This window comes from Mastacembelus armatus, chromosome 9, assembly GCF_900324485.2.
Source record: "Mastacembelus armatus chromosome 9, fMasArm1.2, whole genome shotgun sequence".
Lineage (NCBI taxonomy): Eukaryota > Metazoa > Chordata > Actinopteri > Synbranchiformes > Mastacembelidae > Mastacembelus > Mastacembelus armatus.
In genome coordinates this window covers 15686768-15708711 of record NC_046641.1, presented here as the reverse complement: position 1 = coordinate 15708711, position 21944 = coordinate 15686768, and the positions used below count along the sequence as shown (strand labels likewise).

General features: G+C 39.6%; 3 protein-coding genes across 3 annotated transcripts; all 3 read left to right on the top strand.

Annotated features, from left to right (window-relative positions):
• The first annotated feature begins 124 nt into the window (after window positions 1-124).
• Window positions 125-11199, top strand: nim1ka (NIM1 serine/threonine protein kinase a). Its single transcript, XM_026320658.1, has 7 exons — window positions 125-261; window positions 5264-5614; window positions 6015-6384; window positions 6538-6650; window positions 8119-8240; window positions 8395-8541; window positions 9613-11199. Exons 3-7 carry the CDS (start codon window positions 6074-6076, stop codon window positions 10369-10371), a joined length of 1452 nt encoding a protein of 483 aa, XP_026176443.1. The 5' UTR covers window positions 125-261; window positions 5264-5614; window positions 6015-6073; the 3' UTR covers window positions 10372-11199.
• Window positions 11200-11727: 528 nt separating this feature from the next.
• On the top strand, window positions 11728-18096 carry creb3l3l (cAMP responsive element binding protein 3-like 3 like). The gene is made up of 10 exons (XM_026321664.1): window positions 11728-11855; window positions 13171-13311; window positions 13635-14031; window positions 14247-14356; window positions 14543-14635; window positions 14966-15072; window positions 15692-15760; window positions 15876-15960; window positions 16066-16159; window positions 16370-18096. The coding sequence occupies exons 2-10, from the start codon at window positions 13171-13173 to the stop codon at window positions 16744-16746; spliced, it is 1473 nt and encodes a 490-aa protein (XP_026177449.1). The 5' UTR covers window positions 11728-11855; the 3' UTR covers window positions 16747-18096.
• A 2273-nt stretch (window positions 18097-20369) lies between these two features.
• Window positions 20370-21389, top strand: gadd45ga (growth arrest and DNA-damage-inducible, gamma a). The gene is made up of 4 exons (XM_026321665.1): window positions 20370-20497; window positions 20611-20712; window positions 20837-21047; window positions 21223-21389. Exons 1-4 carry the CDS (start codon window positions 20445-20447, stop codon window positions 21334-21336), a joined length of 480 nt encoding a protein of 159 aa, XP_026177450.1. The 5' UTR covers window positions 20370-20444; the 3' UTR covers window positions 21337-21389.
• The last annotated feature ends 555 nt before the right edge of the window (window positions 21390-21944 follow it).

Below are 21944 nucleotides of genomic sequence, written 5' to 3'. Positions count from 1 at the left end.
CTGCTGAACTACACCGCTCTGCGGCTTTGGCTCCAGTTCTTGTTCCTCATTGGGTGAACGGTGCGCGGTGCACTCCTTGAAACGGCGCTGATTGGTCGTTTCACCTGTCACTCAAGAGAATTTCCTTCACAACGGGCTGAAACGGGGAGCAACTGCAGCGGAGCCAGTGCGCTCAATGTCACCAGATACCGGAGAAGATGAGTTCACAGCGGGGTCGGTAAAGCTTCCCGGCGCTTCGGGCTAATGAGGATATTCACCAAAGTAAGACTGCTTAACAACCGTAACACGTGTGGTGCTTTTGTGCCGTTAGGATTATGATAAATGTCCTGTCTCATAGCGAATGGCCTGCTGCCCGGAGCCGTTAACTGTTGACTGTCATTGAACCCGTATATATAAATGCACTTCCAGATTTATTTACACCAAATTAGGTTTTTCTATGAAAAAATCTGGCATAAATGTATTTCTAGATTCTAAAACATCGCACTCAGAAGACTCCTCTCGGATGGCGACCCAGCAATCTCGCAAATTCATCTAAAACGATGTAGCTCGTACGATATGGACCGAAATAATACGAGAATACGTCTCAGATTTTTATTTTTAAAAATGATGTTATCTACATTTGTTATGCTGTATTCATATTTAACATCGATTACAGTTAAAATCATTGCATTGGTTCTGCAAAGGATCACGGTGCATCACTTGGCAGTTGTGCACACACGCAGTGCACGCGAACGCACGGTGTAAATAGATCAACTTTGTCGATCCACAGTGGTTAAGTCTGCTTTATCTCTTTTGCTGTGTTGGCCGCACAAATCTGGATGGCACCCGAATAGGACCGAACAGAGTCTGGCTCCAGCACCTGTTGTACTCGGTGGGGTTTTATCTGTCCTTATGCAGTAGGCTATCAATCACAAGTCTTTTTGTGCCATTAGGGCACTTTGACTGGTGAGGTTAGCAGGCATGTCTGTAATCTGTAATGATGGCTTGGGAGCAGTAAATTGGGTTAAGGAGTACAGTAGTTTTAGTAACAGAAAATGTATACAGACACAGCTTAAAAGCTTGTTTTTAGAGAAACAATAATAAAAAAAAAACTTGCATGTGAAAGGGAAAGAAGAGCCTGAGGGTTGAAGTGTTTGTGGTGGTTATACACAGACTGATTTATTTGCGTTTTATGGTTTCTGTGTTTGCTGATAGCAAAGAGAAAGGCAGGACTTAAATGATTCAGCAGCCAGATTTGGATTGCAGGTCTTATTCAACACAGCCATCAGGATACACCTTATTGTGTCTTTAACAACATGATGCTGTGTAGAAGTTTTATGGCTTACTTTAGGAAGTAAATAATTGGAAGCTGTATGACATCTTGTCTTTTTAAATCTGCCTTAGTCATTCTTCTCAGTGTAGATCTGGATCTGGATTGGATGCTGGATATATTTTCGTACAGTTGAAGTAAAACCAATCAGTGTTTACAGTATTTCCTCCTGCATGAAAATTTGTTCTTGATTTTTATTCTTTTGATGATCAGTCAGTCAGAGCACATGAAACATTGGGCTTCATGTGTTTTTTCTTTGATGCAAACCTCTTTGAAGTGCTGATGGGAAATAATATGCAAACTCAGACGGCTCTTTAAAGCAGGAAGAAATAAATGACCAAATAGATCTGAACCACCAGATGCAAGATTTACAGTGTCTGCTGCATTGTTATGTTACTGTACTCCCTGCATACACTGTCATGGTTACATTGTTAAGGCCTCAGAGACATCTACAGCTCACTTTCACAATCAAAAATGTGCTTCAAGCTATACGGTTGCATGTGTTCTGTATTGCCAGGCTTAGGGAAGAACAGTGTGTGCTGCACTTTGTTTTACACAACAAAAGCAGAAATTGCACCCATGACTAATAAGGAATGATGCTATATAAATAGTGAAGTAAGAAATAAAATTAGAAGCAGTATTAATGTATTTAATATGAATTTTAGTTGACCATTTGCAAAATGATTTGTTTTAATGCATCCATAAAGACCTGTGCAGCTTTGGTTTGGTCCCATGTGTTTATGTGGGGAGTGATTTAGAGGTCAGTGTGTTTTTGTTTTGTTTTGTTTTGTTTTTTGTGGGGGGGGGGGTTTAATGTGAAATATTTGCCCCATAGATTCCAGAGAGGCCTGCCTCTCTGTTCCTAGGGTCCATAGTCTTCATTGTCGTGGCGCTTTCACTGTTGGGCTCTTTATTCTTTTCAGCTGTGTCTCTCCCTTAACGCACCAGGGAACTTTGTGTGGAGAGAGTTCGCTGTCTCTGTATGTGCCTGTATGTGTTCACTTGAGTGTGCATGTGCATGGCCTGAGCTAAAAGTTTGTGAATGTGGTTTTTGTGCCTGAACACTCACAGGGAGTAAAAAAAAAGAGAATGGGAGACAATAACAGCCTGGACCGAGGGAATGGATGTACAGTGAAAGGAAGGCAAAGTAAGGCGATTTTTAATGCTAATTCAGGTATAAATTTTCTACAGACATTTCATAACTTTTGTTGTGAGAACCTGAAGACAGAGTTGGGAACAAGTGACGGCTGCAGAGGATGAGCTCTCGTGCTTTCTGTTGTTGGAGCGTGTGAAGAGGCTGCTGATGCTAGCAGTGTGATCAGCAGCACCAGGCAAACCCTCCTCCCCCCCTTTGGGGAGCTTCAAATGATTGACTGTGTTGTTAAGGACCCATGCTCAGCAAAGCTGATTGTGTGTTCTGAAGAAGGACAGACTGTTTGCAGACTCGTAAATTTGTTTGTCATAAACAGCATATTATTATAGAGAGTTTTTGAATATATGTTAGAAACATCAAATGCAGCTTGCTCTTTAAGTCACAGACACACTAATACATAACCCATTTGTACACCTGGTTATATATTAAGAATTTTAACAATTTGTAACATTTGATTAAACTTGGAGATGTAAAAAAAAAAAGAGAATAAAAAATTTTAAACAGGAAAAGCAGATATCTAAGGATCTGAGCATAGTGGATTTAGTAATCAGCAGGGTTTCACACAGTCTTTCACAATATTTTAGACTTTTTAAAAATCCATACCTCCACTATAAACATCCCGTCAATATTTGTAATTTTTATTTGTAGTTTTGTAGTTATTGTATGAGTTGGTGTGTGTATAAGTCTGCTTGTGCACAGTAATTAACATGGGTAGTCTCAGGCTCAATGCAGCACCTGTAAACACCTGTAAACATAGCCTGCTTTCTGCTTGACACTCATTGCCAGTTAATGCCTAATCCTCAGTATGAACAAAACGACAAAACAAAGCTTGGTCAGTGTACATCACCAAGCAACCAGGTGGAGCTGTTATCCAGTGGACGCAAAGAACAAAGCAAAGTGGGTAGCTATATTCACCTAGAAACCCTTTGTGTAGATACTCCACTTAAAGTATTTATTTGAAGCAGATCCAGTTACTTATTTAAATATGTTTTAATCAACATGGCAGGTGTCATACTGTGTTAAAAGAAATTTTAGGGATATATTTATTACATTTGAATTATGTTTTTTTTTTGTTGAAAATATCAGGACAGTGATAAGGTATATGTAGGGGCTATATTCCAAGACATATTAAACTGTTCCTAATAATGTCCCTAAGAATATTCATCTACAAATGAAAAATACAATTTCCTGATGGTGATTTTGTCCCGTGTCCCTCTGCTGTGTGCTCCTCTGATTATTTATTGGTTTATCTCATGCATGGTTGTTCTTTAGTCTTTTTTATTTGCACACATAAAAGCCTGGTTTTCAGGCCTCATTGCTTTGTGCTGTAAAGTGGAGGCCTCTCTTAGCAAGTCCTTTTAGGCAGCCTGAGATCAATGCTTAGATATTCATGGCAGCATGGCAGGAAGGTGTTTGAAGGCTTGGGGACTGTAGGCCTGACAAAAGAGAATTGCTTTGATTTCCTAGCAGGGCTTTAACATAGATTCATTCATTTTAACTTAGAGATAGATGACACAACATCTTCTAAAACATGTTATACTAATTAAATCAGTTCTACTACAGTTATGTCATGACTGACTCAATCTAGAAAAAGTTTGCAGCAACTACATTGTAGTCATTATTTTAGTAATTCATGACTTCACTACATTGTCAGTGGTATTTGGCTCCACATCCATTTGTTCCTACAGAAGTTTGAAATCTTTAGAATGATATCCCTTTTTTTTTTTTTAAAGGATAAGTACTGTAATTGCCTAAAACATCTGGGCAGAGTAAACAACACATTTGTTTCCTTCCACTAGTCAATATAAAACTGGTGTGCTAGTGAGCATCAGTGAGCAGCAAAAGACTAGTGTGTGTGAGATTCAATCAAAATGCTTATAGCTCCCATTTTCATAATTGAGGAACATGGGCATTCAGTGTAATGATGTGTCTTACTAATTAGATTTTTTTGTATTGCAATGCTCGTGCTAGAATGCTGGTAACTGTAGTTTGTATTAAGTATATTATGTTTATATGCCATTAACTGCTGATGCTGCTGAATACGCAGGTTTCAGATTGAATATAGAACAGCTGACATACACCGGTGGGAAGTATTAACTATTAATTATTCCTCTGTCTACAACATGGACATGATAGAGAAGCTGTTCACATAATGTTGAGGTACATTGTCACATTTATTTTTGGACAAATACAGTATTTTTAGTAAGTAAACACCATAATTTGTTTATTTGGTACATTTGAATTGTCATTATAGAAAATATGTATTTCTTCAAAATCAGTTTTCACCTTCATCTTCTCTTGGGACATTGTTAGAGTTTTGTTCTCAGAGCAGCATGTAGTTATCACCTAGCTGCAAAATTATATACCCACTCTCATGGCACACACACACACACAGGGAGTGACAGTGATCACTCTGGATTAGAAATGAAAAAAAGTTACTCGTGCTAGTATTTCAGGTTGCAACTATCAACTTGCTGTTAGAGTGAGAGTGTTTGTTCTGGCATTCATGGCAACCTCTGCTTGCATTGTCCATGGAGCAAGACCTAAAGACTAAATTAAGTAAGGATTACAGTACAAATTAGTGGTACTCAACAACATCCTGCATAGGCACCCTTGTGCACACAAACTCTTTCACGTTTCACATGGTGAAAAACATAGATACCGTGATTTTGCACAAATGCTTGTCCCATAAAAAAATCTACAGAATTGCTATAGTGGCAAATATTCTCATTCTTGCTAGCATGTAATAAAAGACATAAATATCACATTTATTTTTGTATATTTCTTATGCTTCATTCTAGGTTGTCCCACTAAATGCCCAACGGCTATACCCTGACACTATCATCTGTTCAACCTCTTTCCTCTAACCCCCCGTCCAGCTCCTCTTCCCCCCTCCTCCTCAACCTGTGGCCTATTTATACCCTGGAGACTCAAACAAGACTATTACAGCTCTGCAGACCTGTTCAGGAAGAGACAGCAGCAAGCATGAATCCGATAAGACATGGTCTCTCTGATCTCCAGCCTCATCAACTTTTCCTCGACAGCTACAAATAAGGACAATTAAGGCTTCAACCTCTGGAATTACTTGAAATACAATAAGACTGCATCTGTCTTCAGCTTAAGATGACAAACTGCCATGATATTTCATTGTGGTGAGAACTGGAATGAATGTGTTGTGATTAGCCATTTAACTTTAGCTTTTTCATTTAATATCATGGGGATTAGTATGTGTGCTGTCTGTATGAGAACACTGGTAGTCTCACAACAAAGATCATGTATTGCAAAGATCATGTATATTTAATCTGATATGATTATACAAGAAAAACAACACATATTCTGCTGTTAAATACATATAAAAATGTATATTACTAAAGCAGCTTTGTTTTTTGTTATAGTCTTTAAGTTTAAAATGGTGGTTTGACACTCTCATAATAGTAGGGACACCAGTCATTGTGCTTTAGAGCAACCGATTCAGTTCTTATTCACAAATTGCTGCCGAGAAATATACAGTGTCAAAAATACAGTAATTTTTTTTCTTACTGTTTCATCCAGTCCTGCATCACTTCAAGCCATGAGCTAAGGCCTATTCCCTCCTGGGCATCCCTAGTAGGATGACTGCTGTCTGCCCCTCTGAGAGTAGCCCAGAAGGGGATGAAGCTAGGGCTGGGACAACAGGTTCTAGGGGTTCAGGGGCAGCAGGCACTGCTGGGAGCAGCTCAGTTTCTGGAGCAAACACAGGGGAGTCTAATGGAGACTCTGCAAGAGGTTCCAATGGTGGAACAGCTGTGGTTACTGGTGGTCAAAGGTACACCCGCTGGAGCCGCCAGGACAGCTCTGATATCAACACAGATGATGAGGGAGCCACCGTCCGCCGCCTCACCCCACTCGAAAGGCTGAACCTGGATATGTGCCAGGATGATAGGCATGTATCAACATATGAAGTGGAAATCACCACTATGTTGTATTTTGGTTTTTGACTGTCTAGATAGTGATTTATATTTTTACACAGGCTCTACCCTTTAATATCATGAGGAGCATTTAGTGTTACATCTTGTATTGTGTAATCTGGTCACAGGGTTGTCCGTGAACTAACAGTGGGCAGAAGAATCGGCTTCTACAAAATTCGAGGGGAGATTGGCTGTGGAAATTTCTCCCATGTCAAGTTAGGAATTCATGCTCTCACCAAAGGTAAGATATTGTATCAATAAAATAAAATGCATCAGTACTTAAGATCAGCCAAACACAGATGCTAACGTGGTAGATTTTCCAGTGCATTTTGACTGAATAGGCATTGTAAAGATAAATGGATTGATGATAAAGGATTCCTAAAAACATCCATCTGTAAAAATAAAAATCTTGGGTAAGGTTCCATTTGCTCTCTGCTCTGGCTTTTTATTAGATTTAAGTGATAATTTGGCTGATGAGCTGTTTCCCTCAATGGGCTGCAACTCTGACAAGTGCGTCCTTATGTTGCAATTTACTAACAAGGCGATATGTGCCTGGCCAGGGGGCTGATTCAGCCACAAAGAGACAGATTGTCTGCTATCCTTGAACAGATGGATTGATTAGAGAGCTCCAGTTTCCTTAGCGACAGCTGAAATTACTGCATGCCTCATCAAAAGCTAAAGAAAGAGAATGTGTGTGTTCATGCTCTATGCTTTTTAGGGCAATATTTACTGTATGCATGTCTGTGCTACAGTGTGTGTATGTGTGTTTAAGTGGTATCATTTAGTCCTCCAAAAACAATATGAGCTGCAATGCATTTAAAATGCTCCTATTGAAAAGTATGTCACATCTGAAAGTGAGCCTAATGCCAGCCTGAATAATACATACCGATGAACAATTAGATATCTCAACACCATTTTTCCACTTAAGACTTTTTCTGTATTCAGTTACCTGGGGTCTATTTTACTTAACCTTCATGAATCATTTAAAATATACAGACAGTATATTGGTTGTTTGAATTTGATATAGGTTAGGTATTTTGAAATTTTAACATTCTAACTTGAGTATGTTTTGAAATTATGATTATATTTTCTTCATGTTTTAAAGGTTTTAGGTTAAATCTGATTGCACTGTAGCTAATGCAGTGTTCTGTGACACTGTCATATTTAATCCTCACCTAGACCTGACCCTGTCCGCTCAGTCACTGCAGTATGAGAGGAACAGAGCACTTTTCTGTCATTTATGAAAGTAAATTTCCTCTTAAGTTAGGGCTAAAAGCGAGAACTTACCCCCTGGGAAAACATAATCATGAAAATTGGTTTCTGGGTGCTGCTAATCCTCCATCAAATTATCTAGAGCAGGAGCTTAGTCACTTCAGGGGCTATTCTGTGTTTGCTAGATGTAACCTGATTCACCTTTTCTCTGTGTGCATAAGATTTATATAACACATCTAATACATAATTTATCAGCAAAGTGAAGTTATTTTAGAGAGGGTGGACACCATGGGATTACTTACATTTTATATAAAATATAAATAGAAAATAAAAATTGAGTTTGGAAATTGAAATGTTTTGATTTCATTGTCCATATTAAGCTATCATAGATCTATTTAAATACCATTTTATATATTTCTCTATAAAAATGTGTCTGTAATACTAGGTTTCACATGTCACTGATCATAGACCGTAAATCTCTCCTTTGGCACCACCAGACAAGGTTGCCATAAAGATCCTAGACAAAACTAAACTGGATCAGAAAACCCAGAGGCTGCTGTCCAGAGAGATCTCTAGCATGGAGAAACTACACCATCCCAACATCATACGCCTCTATGAGGTTTGGCTCATACAGCACACACTCTCATGTTGACTTACGGTACATATGACCTTTACCTAAAGTCTCATTGACCATATCCAGTTGACATTCAGTCTCCTTAGTAGTGCATTTGGACATACTTGTCAGTCATATTGTCTTTCTTTTTCTTCCTTAGGTGGTGGAAACGTTGACACGGTTACACTTGGTGATGGAATACGCAGGGGGAGGTGAGCTCTACACCAAAATCACTACAGAAGGGAAACTTTCTGACGCTGATAGCAAGATTGTCTTCGCCCAGATCCTCTCTGCTGTTAAACACATGGTCAGTGCATATGGTATAAATTTATATTCATTAGGTATAATATCTGTTTCCCTGCTGTGTGACAAATGAAGGTTCTTCTTATCTCATTTAAAAGCATGTATATGACAGTGTGTATGAAATAATACAAAACAGAATTTCACTCTCACTATAACCAGATTCAAACAATGTGTTTGTAGTGAACTTTTGTACATTAAGATGACCGATATCATCTGCTACTGGTTTGCTGGTTTGCTGATCATGGAATGTATTTTTATTTATGATGTGTCATATACTATGAGTGCCTGATTTAACCATTCAAATATGATGCAATCTCCTAACCTAATTAATCTTATGTTCAAAGTTGCATTAGCACTGTCTAGCCACACTGATCCCTAACCTACAGAACTTTTAACCACGCTATAAAGATCACAGTCAGTTCACAGTTTAAGCATGTAGATATATGTCTTATGTATATTATTATGACTAACATACAACATGTACAGAATACTTAAAGCTCACCATAATTATAGCAAATCAACTATGAGGAGTTTAATATCCTGAACAATTAAAGCATGACGTTAGATTTAAAAAATCCTTTGATACACAAAATACTTTCATAAGACGTACAGTATCATGAAAGGAAAACAGAGCTGTAATGGATTTAAAAAAATCACTTCACACATTTGCCCACTTAGCAGTTTTTCTGGGTCAGTTTTCAATTTGAATTTAAACTAAAAAAAAAACTGCATGTCTATCTGTTTGGTCAGGATTCATCAGTTGAGATGGCTGCCTTGTGAGTATGTCTCTAATTATTAACCTTCTGTTTCCAGTTTAACAATCCTCCTCTGCACCAATATGTGCATCACTTGGATTGAAAAGAACTACAAAATTAGTTTGTAAATAATTTTTTGGCAGAAACCAAACTGTTCATGACAGAGATAATGTGCAATATTCTAAAAACATGGGGGATGTTTACATGTCATAGTGTGAGTTATGGTCCTTTATATAATGATTGTTGGAATCCTTCAGCAGCTAATTCACATGAAAGGGGGTGACATTTACATAATTAGGTTTTTCATTGTTCTCCTACAGCATGAAAACAACATCATCCACCGTGACCTGAAGGCAGAAAATGTCTTCTACACCAGCAGCTCTTGTGTCAAAGTGGGGGATTTTGGCTTTAGCACGCTGAGCCGCCGTGATGAGACACTCAACACATTCTGTGGCTCTCCACCTTATGCTGCACCTGAGCTCTTTCGCGATGAGCATTATGTTGGCGTCTTTGTAGACATCTGGGCCCTGGGGGTAATGCTGTTCTTTATGGTGACAGGCACCATGCCATTTCGGGCAGACACTGTGGCCAAACTGAAACGGTGCATCCTGGAGGGAGCCTACATCCTGCCCTCCTGGGTGCCAGAGGCATGCCAGAGGCTGATCAGGGGAATCCTCCAACCAGTACCAGCTGATCGCTGCACCGTGGAGCAAATGATGGGCTGTGAGTGGTTGTTACCTGTTGAGTTTCCATATCCCATGGAGCCCTTTAAACTAGACCCATCCTACCTAGCGGAAAGTGATCAATCTGAACTTGGGGAGGAAGAGATGGAGATAAAGGCAGCATTGGAGACACTAGGCATCACCTCAGAACATATCCTCAACAACCAGGGGAAAGACTGCAGGAGCTCCATCACTGGGGTCTATAGGATCCTGTTACACCGTGCTCACAAAAGACGAGTTGTTGAGAGGAGGCCTGCGGTTACACAGGTAGTTGGACCAACTACAACAAGTAAAAAGGAGCGTCTAAAAGTGTACCGTAGTTTACGACACACATCAAAACTTTGTGTAATTCTGTGACAAAATGCTCTGCTTTGCCATGGAAATAAATTGACTTTATAGTCTGGGATGAAATTGCATGAATTTCATTAGAAATAAAAGCAGTGCTTTTCAGTCCAGTAGTATAAATTTAATCATGGTATATAGCTCCACTTAGCTAATGAAATCTGGGATTTCTTATTTTATTATTCTTATTCTAGTATGTAAAACTAGTCTCTATGAGAATGTTGTTGCCAGTGAATTGTTTGTCTCCTTTGTTGACAAGGATAGGGCCCTGTAATCCTCATAAGATCTGGAAATATTAAACAATATAATTTATTTAACTAAACATGGTGATCAGATGAAATACATTAATTTGGTCATGCAGACCTTATCTTTATAGCCTATAGCCATTCAGTTGTGCTGTATTGCCAATGAGCCTTGTAAGAAATCGATGTAGCATAAATTCTTAAGGAGCTAGAAATTAAACTGAGGTTATAAAAGGCTTATACATGCAGTCAGTACATAAAATGTGGTGTCTTTAGTGTTTAATTGCAACTTTCTTCAATGCCTTAGTTTTATTTTGTTATGAAATCAGACAGACAGGTTTCATTATACTCCTGAATGTTTGTAATGTATGAATTGAGATTGCACATCTTACCTTCTTATGCAAGGTATCTCTATGAGATGTTCCTGCTGTTTGACTGGTTAACTTGAATGACCTCACGCTATTTCCCCTGTGGCCTGAAAGCAACATCAACCTACATAAACCTACGTACCAACCTCCAAAGTTAGTATTTGTTGATGCGGCAAAATTTACTTTCAGTTTTGACTGAAGACAGTTTCAATATAAGTAATTTGGTTAATTTAATCATATGATGCCATGGTCATGGTAATGTGTTGATTAAAATACATTTCAAATTTAAAGGCTTCAGTGTTTTTTATTAAAACATTTTTATTATGCTTTTGTGTTTGTGTATGTTTTCGAATTTTAACACTAAATGGAACATATGGTGCGTTTATTGGTATTTTGAAGGAAATGACTAATTGCAATTTTGGAAGTGTCTTGTGGCTTTTTTGCTGCAAAATATAACATAATACTGTTGTGTTTGAGTATGGGTCATGCATGCTGCACATCAGTATGCAGAGCAGCCCTAAATATACTGTAAAGATACTTTATTTTGACAGCATCAGTGTATTGTGTTGCTTTATTTGTATCACAATATTATATGTATTTTTACGATATAAGTAATAATATGTATTTTCTTTTGCTGTAGCTACTGTGTATTGAGAAAGCCAGCATAGTACCTGCTACTGTCATGTCCTACAATTCCCAGAAGAACCCCTAAGAAAGCACGTACTTATATCCGCCTTTACGTGATGACGCATTTTTTGCCTCGTTGGAAGGTGGTTTCAGAAGGAAGGGCTGTGACTAGACGGCAGTAGCATAGAAACGCTGACTAGAGAAACCTAAAGATATCCGGACGCACTCACTCGTATGGTATTTCGTCTCCTTTCATCGAAAGGTAAAAACCTAATGGCGACATTAATGGTGTTTGAAGGTTTTCAGTGTGTTTACTCTCATGGGAGACGACGCCCTCACAAAGACATATCGTTAGATTATAACAGGATTATTAAGGTTAAGACAATGTTAAGTAGCTAGCTTGGTCGGGGATGTTAGCCTAAGATATTTCCTTCTATCTGCCAAAGGAGTAATTCATACAGTTACTAATATTTCTCAGCCTGTTAAAAGGCTTATGAATCGCATTGCTTGTGTTTGACGCTGCATTAAGTAAATCATTTCCTTTGTGTCTTATATGTGGGTATGTTTTAAGACATGAATCTTAATTTGCAAAACAATACAAGTACCCTATTACCAGACAGCCTTCTAATAAACACATAAAAAAAACCTCGGCAAGCAGTGCAGCAGAGAAATGATGGTAAAGCAAACGTTATGCATCTTATTTGTTTTGACACTCGATACTGTATTCACATCTCGTGACAAAGACGTGGGGGTGGGGCTAACTTTAAGATGAGGTCATCGTGGGAGTGGACGGTGATGCAATATGAAGATGTTTACATGACAGTTTTGATTATGTGTTATTATCACGTTGAGGGTGAAAGAATTGAGTCTTGAGTGCTTTGGATCCCATCTTGAATATTGTAGCTGGAGAGGACAATGAACTCCTTACAGTCAAAACATCCAGATCCTCACCAGAGCATCAATTCATTTACTTCACCACCCTGTTGTCCTGATGGACACGTATCACTGTAATGCTGTCACAAATGCCATAGCACAGAACAAAAGGAACTTCCACTATGATCAAATTGAAGATGTATGACTCCTGGAATTTATACAACATGTGATCATAGCGGATGTATATGGTAGGCTCTCTGATAACCAATCATGTGATAGTCACAAAGCATTCAAAGTTCATTTCAGGCAGCTAGAGCTGAATTAATTCTGAAAATTGAAAAATAAAATGAACTGAAAAAAGCAGGGCTGCAACTAACAGTTATTTTCATTATCTGCAAATCAACAATTAGACTCTTCTTCCAGCTCAGTGTCTTATCAAACAAAACAGTTTTAAAACAATTTCTATATGTATTCAATAGGTTCAGGCAGCACTCGTTATTGCAGTGCAGCCTGTTGGAGTAATACATGATATCTAAGCTATATCACAAAATTGCTTTGCTGTACCCAACATCCCAGACAAGGTCTTGTCCAATCATGCCTCTCTTATCTAGTATATCAATAGCACACTAATATATGAACACATTGTTAGCAGGTATTAAAGCTAATGAAGTTGATGTGGTCTTTGTGCTATTGTTTTGCTACAGATGTCTGTCACTGAGGATCTTCCAGACATGGATGGTGCAGACCTGTTAGGGCTGCTGTTCCACGATGGAGAAGATGGATCTACTGAGTCACTTTTTCCTAATGGGAATGAGCTCATTGAATCCTGGCTGTCTGAACAAGATGTAAGAGTTCATTCACAGAGGAGAATTTGGGAAGAAGTTGGTTAGACACATATCCAAGACCATATTTAACCATATTGCTTTGGATTACTCAAAATACTACTACTGTATATTTTCCAACTCTGTGTTATCTTGAGGCTGAAATGGGATCTTCGTAATTTCTTCATATAGCTTCATGATAAATTTATGACAAACTGTAAATGTCTGGACAAATGTCTAGAATTTGGAAACAATAATATAAACATCTTTAATTCCACATCTTAGAGAAACTACATGATTGTATTCCAGCCCAGCATACTAATATAACACTGTCTTTTGTCTTCCAGATGCTGACAGGTGTGGATACTGAAGACTTTCTGTCTAGCTTGTTAGAGGAGGAGGAGGACACCATGGGGGGTATCTGTTCCTCCCATTCTCCTTTGGGCAGCGACAGCGGCATTTCTGATGACAGCAGCACTGGAGTTGGAAACAACAATCTTCTTGGATGCCAGAGTCCCCATGGCAGTGATAGTGATGTTGTGCCCAGCCCCAGTTATTCTCAGCCCAGCCCGGTGCACTCAGACCCTGCCCTGATTTCTGGAGAGCTGCACGCTGAGAGCCTGGAGGCCTTAACAGTCCAGGCGGATCACAGCTATTCTCTGCTGCAGAATGGAGGGAGGGACATGGATGTCCTGCAGAGTGTCAGGGCAGAGAAGCCAGATATGGATGTTTTCATTGATCTGGGTATGTGTAGTCTAAGAACTCTTGCTTGTAGGATTCTGTGACTTTCTTTAGTATTCCTTAACATACCTACTTAAATCCTATCAAAAATCATGATGAATTCCCAGTTAGTAGAGAGTCTGTGGGAGATGCAGCAATAAATGGGGACACTTCACTTGCATAGCAGATTAAAAGAAAGAAGCATATTTTAAATGTACATTCTATATATAATATGACAGATGACCTGGTGAGTGAGGAAATGGAGGAGGACGTCACTAGTGAGCTGCCCTGCACTTTGGCCATAGAGGACTCAACACAGATTTCACCACAGCTTGGCACAACAGACCAGGTCAGTGTCTGTCGCTGTTTTAGTCCAACCTGGGAGTGCTTCAGTTTAACAAAGATTTAAATTTTCAGTTGATTCACTGGAATTGCGTGACATGTATTATTAAGACTGTTCATGATGCATGCTACAAATGTGCCACAATTTTATGCTCTACTAAAAACAAATATTTATAACATTTTATCTCTCCAGTTTCAGTTTAAGGAGATTGTGCTCTCTGAGGAAGAGAAGCGGCTTTTGGCGAAAGAGGGAGTAATCATTCCTACGCATATGCCTCTCACAAAGGTAATTGATATGTTTAATATCTTAATTGACTTAAGCTGGTGGTGTTGTCTTAGTTAAGAATACTGAGCAGTATTGTAAGATACACTATATTGAAGCATCTGCACAATGCTATAAATACAATAATAAACATAATTTGAACCCATTTGATTTATTGATTCAAATTATTATTTTCATTGTAGTTCTTTTGCTTTCATACCCTGATGTTTTTGATAAATATTCAAAATAAATGTTTTATTTGGTTTTTATGTGGCACAGGCAATTACTGTATATACACGTCAGCTTCTGTCATGTCAACATTGTGGTGAAAGCCTCCTCCTCTCTGTGTAACAGGCAGAGGAGAGGACATTGAAAAGGATCAGGAGGAAGATACGCAACAAGCAGTCTGCTCAGGAAAGCCGCAAGAAGAAGAAGGTGTACGTTGATGGACTGGAAAACAGGTAAACTGAAGTGGCCAAAGTTTCTACTAATGAGATGTGAATTCTTTCTGTTCAGTTGTTTTAAATATGGATGCAGAAATTTTATCTCACTCCAGGGACCTGGTACTTGTATATTTTTTTAGATCAGTTCTGACTTGAATAGCGTGGCATCCTGGCTAAAAGATTAAAAATGTTTTTTAAGGGTATAATGCAGCTACTGTAATTCTGGTGCTATGTTAGGTAACAAAAGTATCAGATCCTCAGAAGTTGGAAGTAGGACCACATTTGGCTTCTTTTTTTTTTTTTTTTCAAGAAAATAATTATTTGATTTTCCAAGTAGTTAGAAATTAATTTTTACTAATTGAATGGTCAGTTATTTGACATATTTTTGCAGTTCTACAGTCAGCTGACCTTTTTTTTGGTAACACCTATTCATCTATGAGTTGTTGCTATTCTTAGCAAGCTCAAGAACACACACTCCAGAAACAGCTTAAAGAGGAGTCTAAATTTTGCTTGCCTACTTCCCTGTGACTAGTTATGCTATCATTGATTTATTTTATGTCTATATTTTTATGGTTGGTCATAAATTCCATGTACATTAAGATAATTGTACTGAGTACTAAATCAACGTTTATCACAGGGTCGCCATCTGTACTGCACACAACCTGGAACTACAGAAGAAAGTCCAAATGCTTCAGAAGCAGAACATGTAAGAACTCTGAGATGTTGCTTCTTTTTTAATATGTAATAACTTAATAATCTAAAAAGTCTTGCTGAATCAGTAGACATCTGTTACATTAAATTTTTCCTCTTGGATCTTACAGGTCCTTAATAGAGCAACTGAGAAAACTACAGGCCATGGTGAAGATGTCAACAATGAAGGCCAGCACAACCAGCACTTGTGTTATGGTAAATCTGTTCAATATAAACACTTATTTCATTCTTCTGATTGTTGTTTTTTTTTGTCATGTTGCGGTATTTTTCCTCACTTTATTTTTTGGATTTGCCCTCCAGGTGTTCTTGCTCTCTTTCTGCCTCATAATTTTTCCGTCAGTCAATCCATTTGGAAGAAACACAGAAATGAAGGAACTCTACACACCCTCCAATGGTAAGTTACTTAGTCTATGTTATCCTATATTTCAACCTTTCCTGTCATGTCTTTTTGATACAGATAGTTTGTTGGGTTATTCATTAAGAGAGGCGTTCTGTACTAGCAGACTGTACCAAATGCTTCTCAGTGCATCAAAGTTTTTTTATTTTATCTGTCAATGTAACGAAGATCACTTAGTTCTCTTTTTTTTTTCCCTCAATATTACAGTCCTCTCCCGGGGCTTGCGCTCAATGCCACCAGAAAGCACAAATTCCATGTCCTACAATGAGCCTGAAGATCATGATACTTACATGCTTAATCAAGTGGAGAACTTTGGTGGCGGTCAGAAGAACTACACCCCTGACTACCAGAGGTTGGAGCAACCTGACTCAGAAACAGGCGTCAACAGCAACTCCTCAGCAGACTTCCCCAGCCCTGCTCAGGCTGCAGACATGAAGCCAGGTCCAGCTGTAGGAGTAGGGTCCTTACCAGAAGGATCCATTACTGCTGCAATTGCATATGAGGTGTCAGGTTCCAAAGATAACAGGATAGACCGAAACCCCCCATCTGTGATATTACAGCAGCACCGCTCAGATGAGATGTAGTATGGAAATGTTTATGAGTATAACCAGCAGAGGGAGCCATATTCATATTGTTTTGGGTACCAAATGAAAGATTAAAACTTGAAAAAGAAGGAAGGGAAAATACCATAGTTGTTAAGATATAGGATAAGTCTACCTGTCCCTGTCCTTTCTTTTCCCCTCTAACAGTCTTTTGATGTACTACTGTTACTTTATTTGCACTTTGTTCTGATGTTCTTGTTCAGTAGGTGAAAAGAACTGGACAGAGATTTTCATATTTTAGCAGTGTAAACTTCCTGAACAATAGGGCATTATAGCAGTAATATTCTGAAAGCCACATGCTACTTAGGCAGTATTGAGTGCTCTCATGTTATTATGAAAATTGGTGCTGATGACCAAAATTTGAGAATTTCTTTGGCACTGCCACAGGACAGTTTTTAGTGGATTAGTAGATCCATAGATTAATCAAAGAGAGCTATTTACTCGATGGCAGTTACCAGCAAATGCTTGAGAGCTTTGTTTGACTCTAGGCTGTCTGATAACTGCCAGCAGAGCTAGATGCTAATGTGCACTGCTTATAAATGACTCCCCATATTAAATTATTGTAAAAACGAGTAATGTAGTTGTTTGCATTGCAAACTGGTCAGCACCATCCATTGCACAGTAGAGGATAGACGGCGTGATTCTCACGAAGCTTGATCAAAGTGGTTGCTTGACTACAGTAATGCATAAGCCATTGCAGGACATTTGGCCATTTAGAAGACTTAGTTTATTAGCATTTCCCTTGTAACAAGGGTATCCATGCTCCTTTTACTTTTAAAATGCTTTGTTCTTATGTTGTACAGTAAAGAAAGAAAAGAAAATGTCTACAAAATATAAAACAAGACAATGAACCCTTGACTTTGCCATTGTTAGAAAACCTTCATCGTCCAGTGTAAAGTTCTCTTTTACAACATCAGAAGACAGGTCTTACCTTTATAAAAATGTCTGAAGTACCTTAGTACCTGTGGGCATAGAAGACAGGGTTTGATATATTTGCTATATGAACCATGTTGCAGTGAGAATATACTGAAAAAATGTAATGAACTGTTTTGTCAGTGAGGCATTTTAATTATTTTTTATTATCTCTTATGTTACGATAATATGGTAATAAATGGAATCTAAATGGTATTAGAACTGCTTTTATTATAATTAAGAGTCAGTGAGATTTTAAATGTTGATCATGTTAAACAAGTGCACTGTACCTGACATAGTCCAAGAATGGAATGTAAATATGCTTAAATGATTGTAGCTTTTCTGTACATTTGAACTCTTTATGTATAAGACATGTCTGGACATCAGTAATAATAAACTTTTTATATATCAGAATGAAAATTGTTTCTCTGCTTTCTGTTATTGACAAATAAATAGATGAATAGAATAGCATGGACTTCACTTATTTTTTCAATTGTTATTTATGCAACTTGCACTGAAATTAAATGTAAGAAAAAGGATGCAGTATGCATACACTTGAACTACTTTAGGTTGTCTGTGTCTACCTACATATGTTTCTCTGTTGTTATCCTCTCAAGATCCCTTCTTTAATAGTCCTACAGAGCCATTTTAAGTACTTATGTGCAAATACAAGTTACAGCTTACAAATTCACCAGCTCTACCAAAAACCTAAAATCCCCAAACACAGGTGCTGTGGTATCAGAGGGTATGGTAGTTTGCTATACTTTCTGACTTGTCACACAGGGACACTATTTTTAGTTTATCCTCCACTGGGATTTTCACAGTCAGCCTGGGAGTTTCCCCATCCTCTTAGCCAAAGTGCTTAATGCATTCAGAACTGTAAAAGTCCCAAAACCTACTAATGTTGTTTATCACACTAGCAAGTCACATATCCCTCTGATTTTCTTATGGTAATGGAAAGTATATTTACATATATAATTAAAAATATAATGAATTTGTTGTTTGCTTCTTACACTCTTCACATTCCTGCCCCATGGCTGACAAGCAATATTTTTCTGACTAACATCAGCTGTGGGGGAATAACAACACAGCCTGATACTGACTAATGTGAGGCCATTCAACATGTTCAGACTTGCTGTTTAATAAGGGAAAGGTCACTCTGACTGACCAGCAGATGGCAGTGTTAGTCCTGATTTCTCATGCTGAGCTGAGCAGAGCGTGTTAAGCGGCTAAGGCCTAGTCCACTTAGCAGGAGCCAACTTATACCACTGTATAGAAATACTGTAAATGTTCCTCATGATTAATCCTGTTTGTTTGTTTTTCAAGTGCGCATCACTCATATTTGCTCTAAATGTTTGTTCACACTATTGTGAACATTACTTTCAAGTTAACACCTGCACAAGCAGCTGGTGCGTAAACATGCACAGGCTTCGGCATCTGAATGTAAACACATGCAGTCCACTGATAACATCAACGGCACTGAAAAGACCAGTGTCCACGGCACGTGGCGCATTTCAGGAGGCACCTTCACATCTGCCTCAGGGGGATGAATGGATGGGGGTCATGAAGAACACAGAGCGCACCCCCCCCCCACACACACACACACACGAAAGCAGCGGGGCAGGTGGAGGACGTGAGTTCTGTTGTGGCAGCAAGTCTTTTTCCAACGCGGAGAAACGACACGCGTCAAGACAGATGGGCAATTATGCCTCCCTTTCAGGAGACGAACAAAAAAAAAACACATTGGCGAGTGGGGACCACAAGCTGTTTAGGCTACTCATCCAAAACACTTCGCTCAATCCGGGTCAGGACAGTCTTGGAGGGATAGTTCAGTAATTCCCGGAACGACCGTAAACACAGCATGAGACTTCAGGTGCGCTGTCAACAAGCTGTTTATTCAGGGCAGAGTTAAACTCAACTACAGGGAAAGTTTGGAGCGGCTATAAATATCACACTAGTGACTCCTCAAACTGGGGGAAGTCCAGTCCTTAAAAATTGTTCCGGAGTTTATCATGGCATAGAATCATTTGACTAGTAGGCCTATTTCCAGTGCTGCTGCACCCACAGTAAAACATCCGAGAATTTTCCTTTCACTCATCTGCATACTCGGTTAAACTGTGTGAACTGTAGACTATTGGTCTTTGTCCATGAGGAAACATCACCTGAGACTAGCTGGTATGACTCTATGCAAAGATAAAGAGGCAAATAACAAGGTGGAAAAACTACAGTCCAGCCTCACCATGACACACACACTAAAAGAATCCAATTCAGTTTTCTAATCCACGTGATGCAGTGACTGTAGCTAATAAACATGCTGTGCCAGGACATTATCTTCTTTGTAACATGCGCAGGGTTTACTGAAGTAGCCTCAAGCTTCACTGAGTCACCGTTGCTGCGGATCTGAAAAGTCTAGTAAACAGGACTTTTAGTTTTTGTACATTGTGCTGATGTTGGATATTGACAAGACAAGGAGGAATTGGTCGTGGGTGGGGGGGATTTCTTGAAAGGTTGTAATCCTGTCCCACGTGGGGTTGTCAACAAGCTCCGTGTAACTGCCCGGGGACTTTTGCTTTCCTCACCCAGGCAGGTCTGAGCCAATGGTAGAGAGCAAGTGCGGAAAGCCCTGCCCCTTGACGAGAAACTACGCTGGGCTGCTATAAAACCACCCACAGCCTGCTCTGTGCTCAGAATAACACGAGAGACTTACACAGAGACGTACACAACCTTTTGATCCGCTGCAACAGCCCGATCGCGCTTGGATTATAACTATGACTCTGGAAGAGATCTGCGGACAAGACAACGCCATGGAAAACGCAGAGAGGTGAGTATTTAGCTCGTGTATACAGCATTATTCAAGCTGCTGCGTTAGTGCTTTATACATATTTCTACAAAATGTACCCAGTGTTCTGATGATGTGTGTTTTTCTTTGTCAAGGGTGCAAAGTGCAGGCGCAGCCCTGGAAGAGCTGCTGGTCGCTGCTAAGAAGCAGGACTACCTGACAGTTGGAGTTTATGAATCTGCTAAAGTCATGAATGTGTAAGTATTACTGCCTGTCAGACGTTTCACTGCACATATATATATATATTTTTACATTTTACGCATAAAGATGTGAGAGTATTGGGGTTTTTTTTTCTGACCAACCCTCTCGTCTCTCCCTCAGTGACCCAGACAGCGTGGCGTTCTGCGTCCTCGCCACCGATGAGGAGTACGAGTGCGACATTGCTCTTCAGATCCACTTCACTCTCATCCAAGCTTTCTGTTTCGACAACGACATCAACGTGGTGCGTGTCAATGACATCGATCGCCTGGCTGACCTGGTGGGTGCAAACGAGACCGGCGAGCCCAAGGACGCGCACTGCATACTTGTCACGGTACGTTCCCGAGAGCCCCTGCTCGGTCTGTACCCGGCAGCCAGTGAATCATGCATGCATCACTCCTCTGTCTGGGTTTTCTGCACACGCTGCCAAGTCATAGTCTATTTGTGTAGCCCTGTACAGTATCTGTTGCGAGTGTTCAGACTCTAAACATGTTCTTCTTTTATTTCAGAGCCCCAGTGCAAATCCATGGAAAGACCCTGCTCTGGACAAGCTGAGTTTGTTCTGCGAGGAGAGCCACAGTGTGTACGACTGGGTGCCCACCATCACACTCCCAGAGCGCTGAAGTGACCTTCCATTTAAAAATGCTTCACATAATGATGGTGGTGATGATGATGATGATGATGAAAACAAAGTCAAGGAGCTGAGCTTCAGCTGGGGGTGTCAAGCCTTTCTCCCTGACTTTTCTGGATTAAAAGGCTGTGGCTGTAACCCCCTGCAAGGGCACAACCTTCCAGTTCTGGGTCAGCAAGTTGGGTCTGGATTACCCTGTGTTATGGGGTTCAAGTTCAGAGTTCAAGTGAGGACTGGGTCAGGTGTATGTGGAGTGGCCACAAAGCCTGATGGACACTGAGAAGCAGCAGGACTGTGCTGCATAGTGCAGGACAAGATAAGTGGCCTAGATAACAGGCACCTGGGAAACTGAGCCGAGAAGGTCAAAGAGGAAAGAGACTGTGCAAGAAATGGACTTACGAAAGTGGGTAGGCTGCACTGAGTCTCATCAGAAGGGAACAGGGAAGATGCTGGTCCTGAAGAGGGTATCTGCAAATGTCAAACTGGACTTAACTTTTCTTGAGCAGTGCAGCTATCAGGAAGGTCCTGGAGCAAGCAGAGACTTTGCGTAATACTTTGCGTAACCTGATCTGAGCTGTGTCTGTACCTGTGACACTTTTC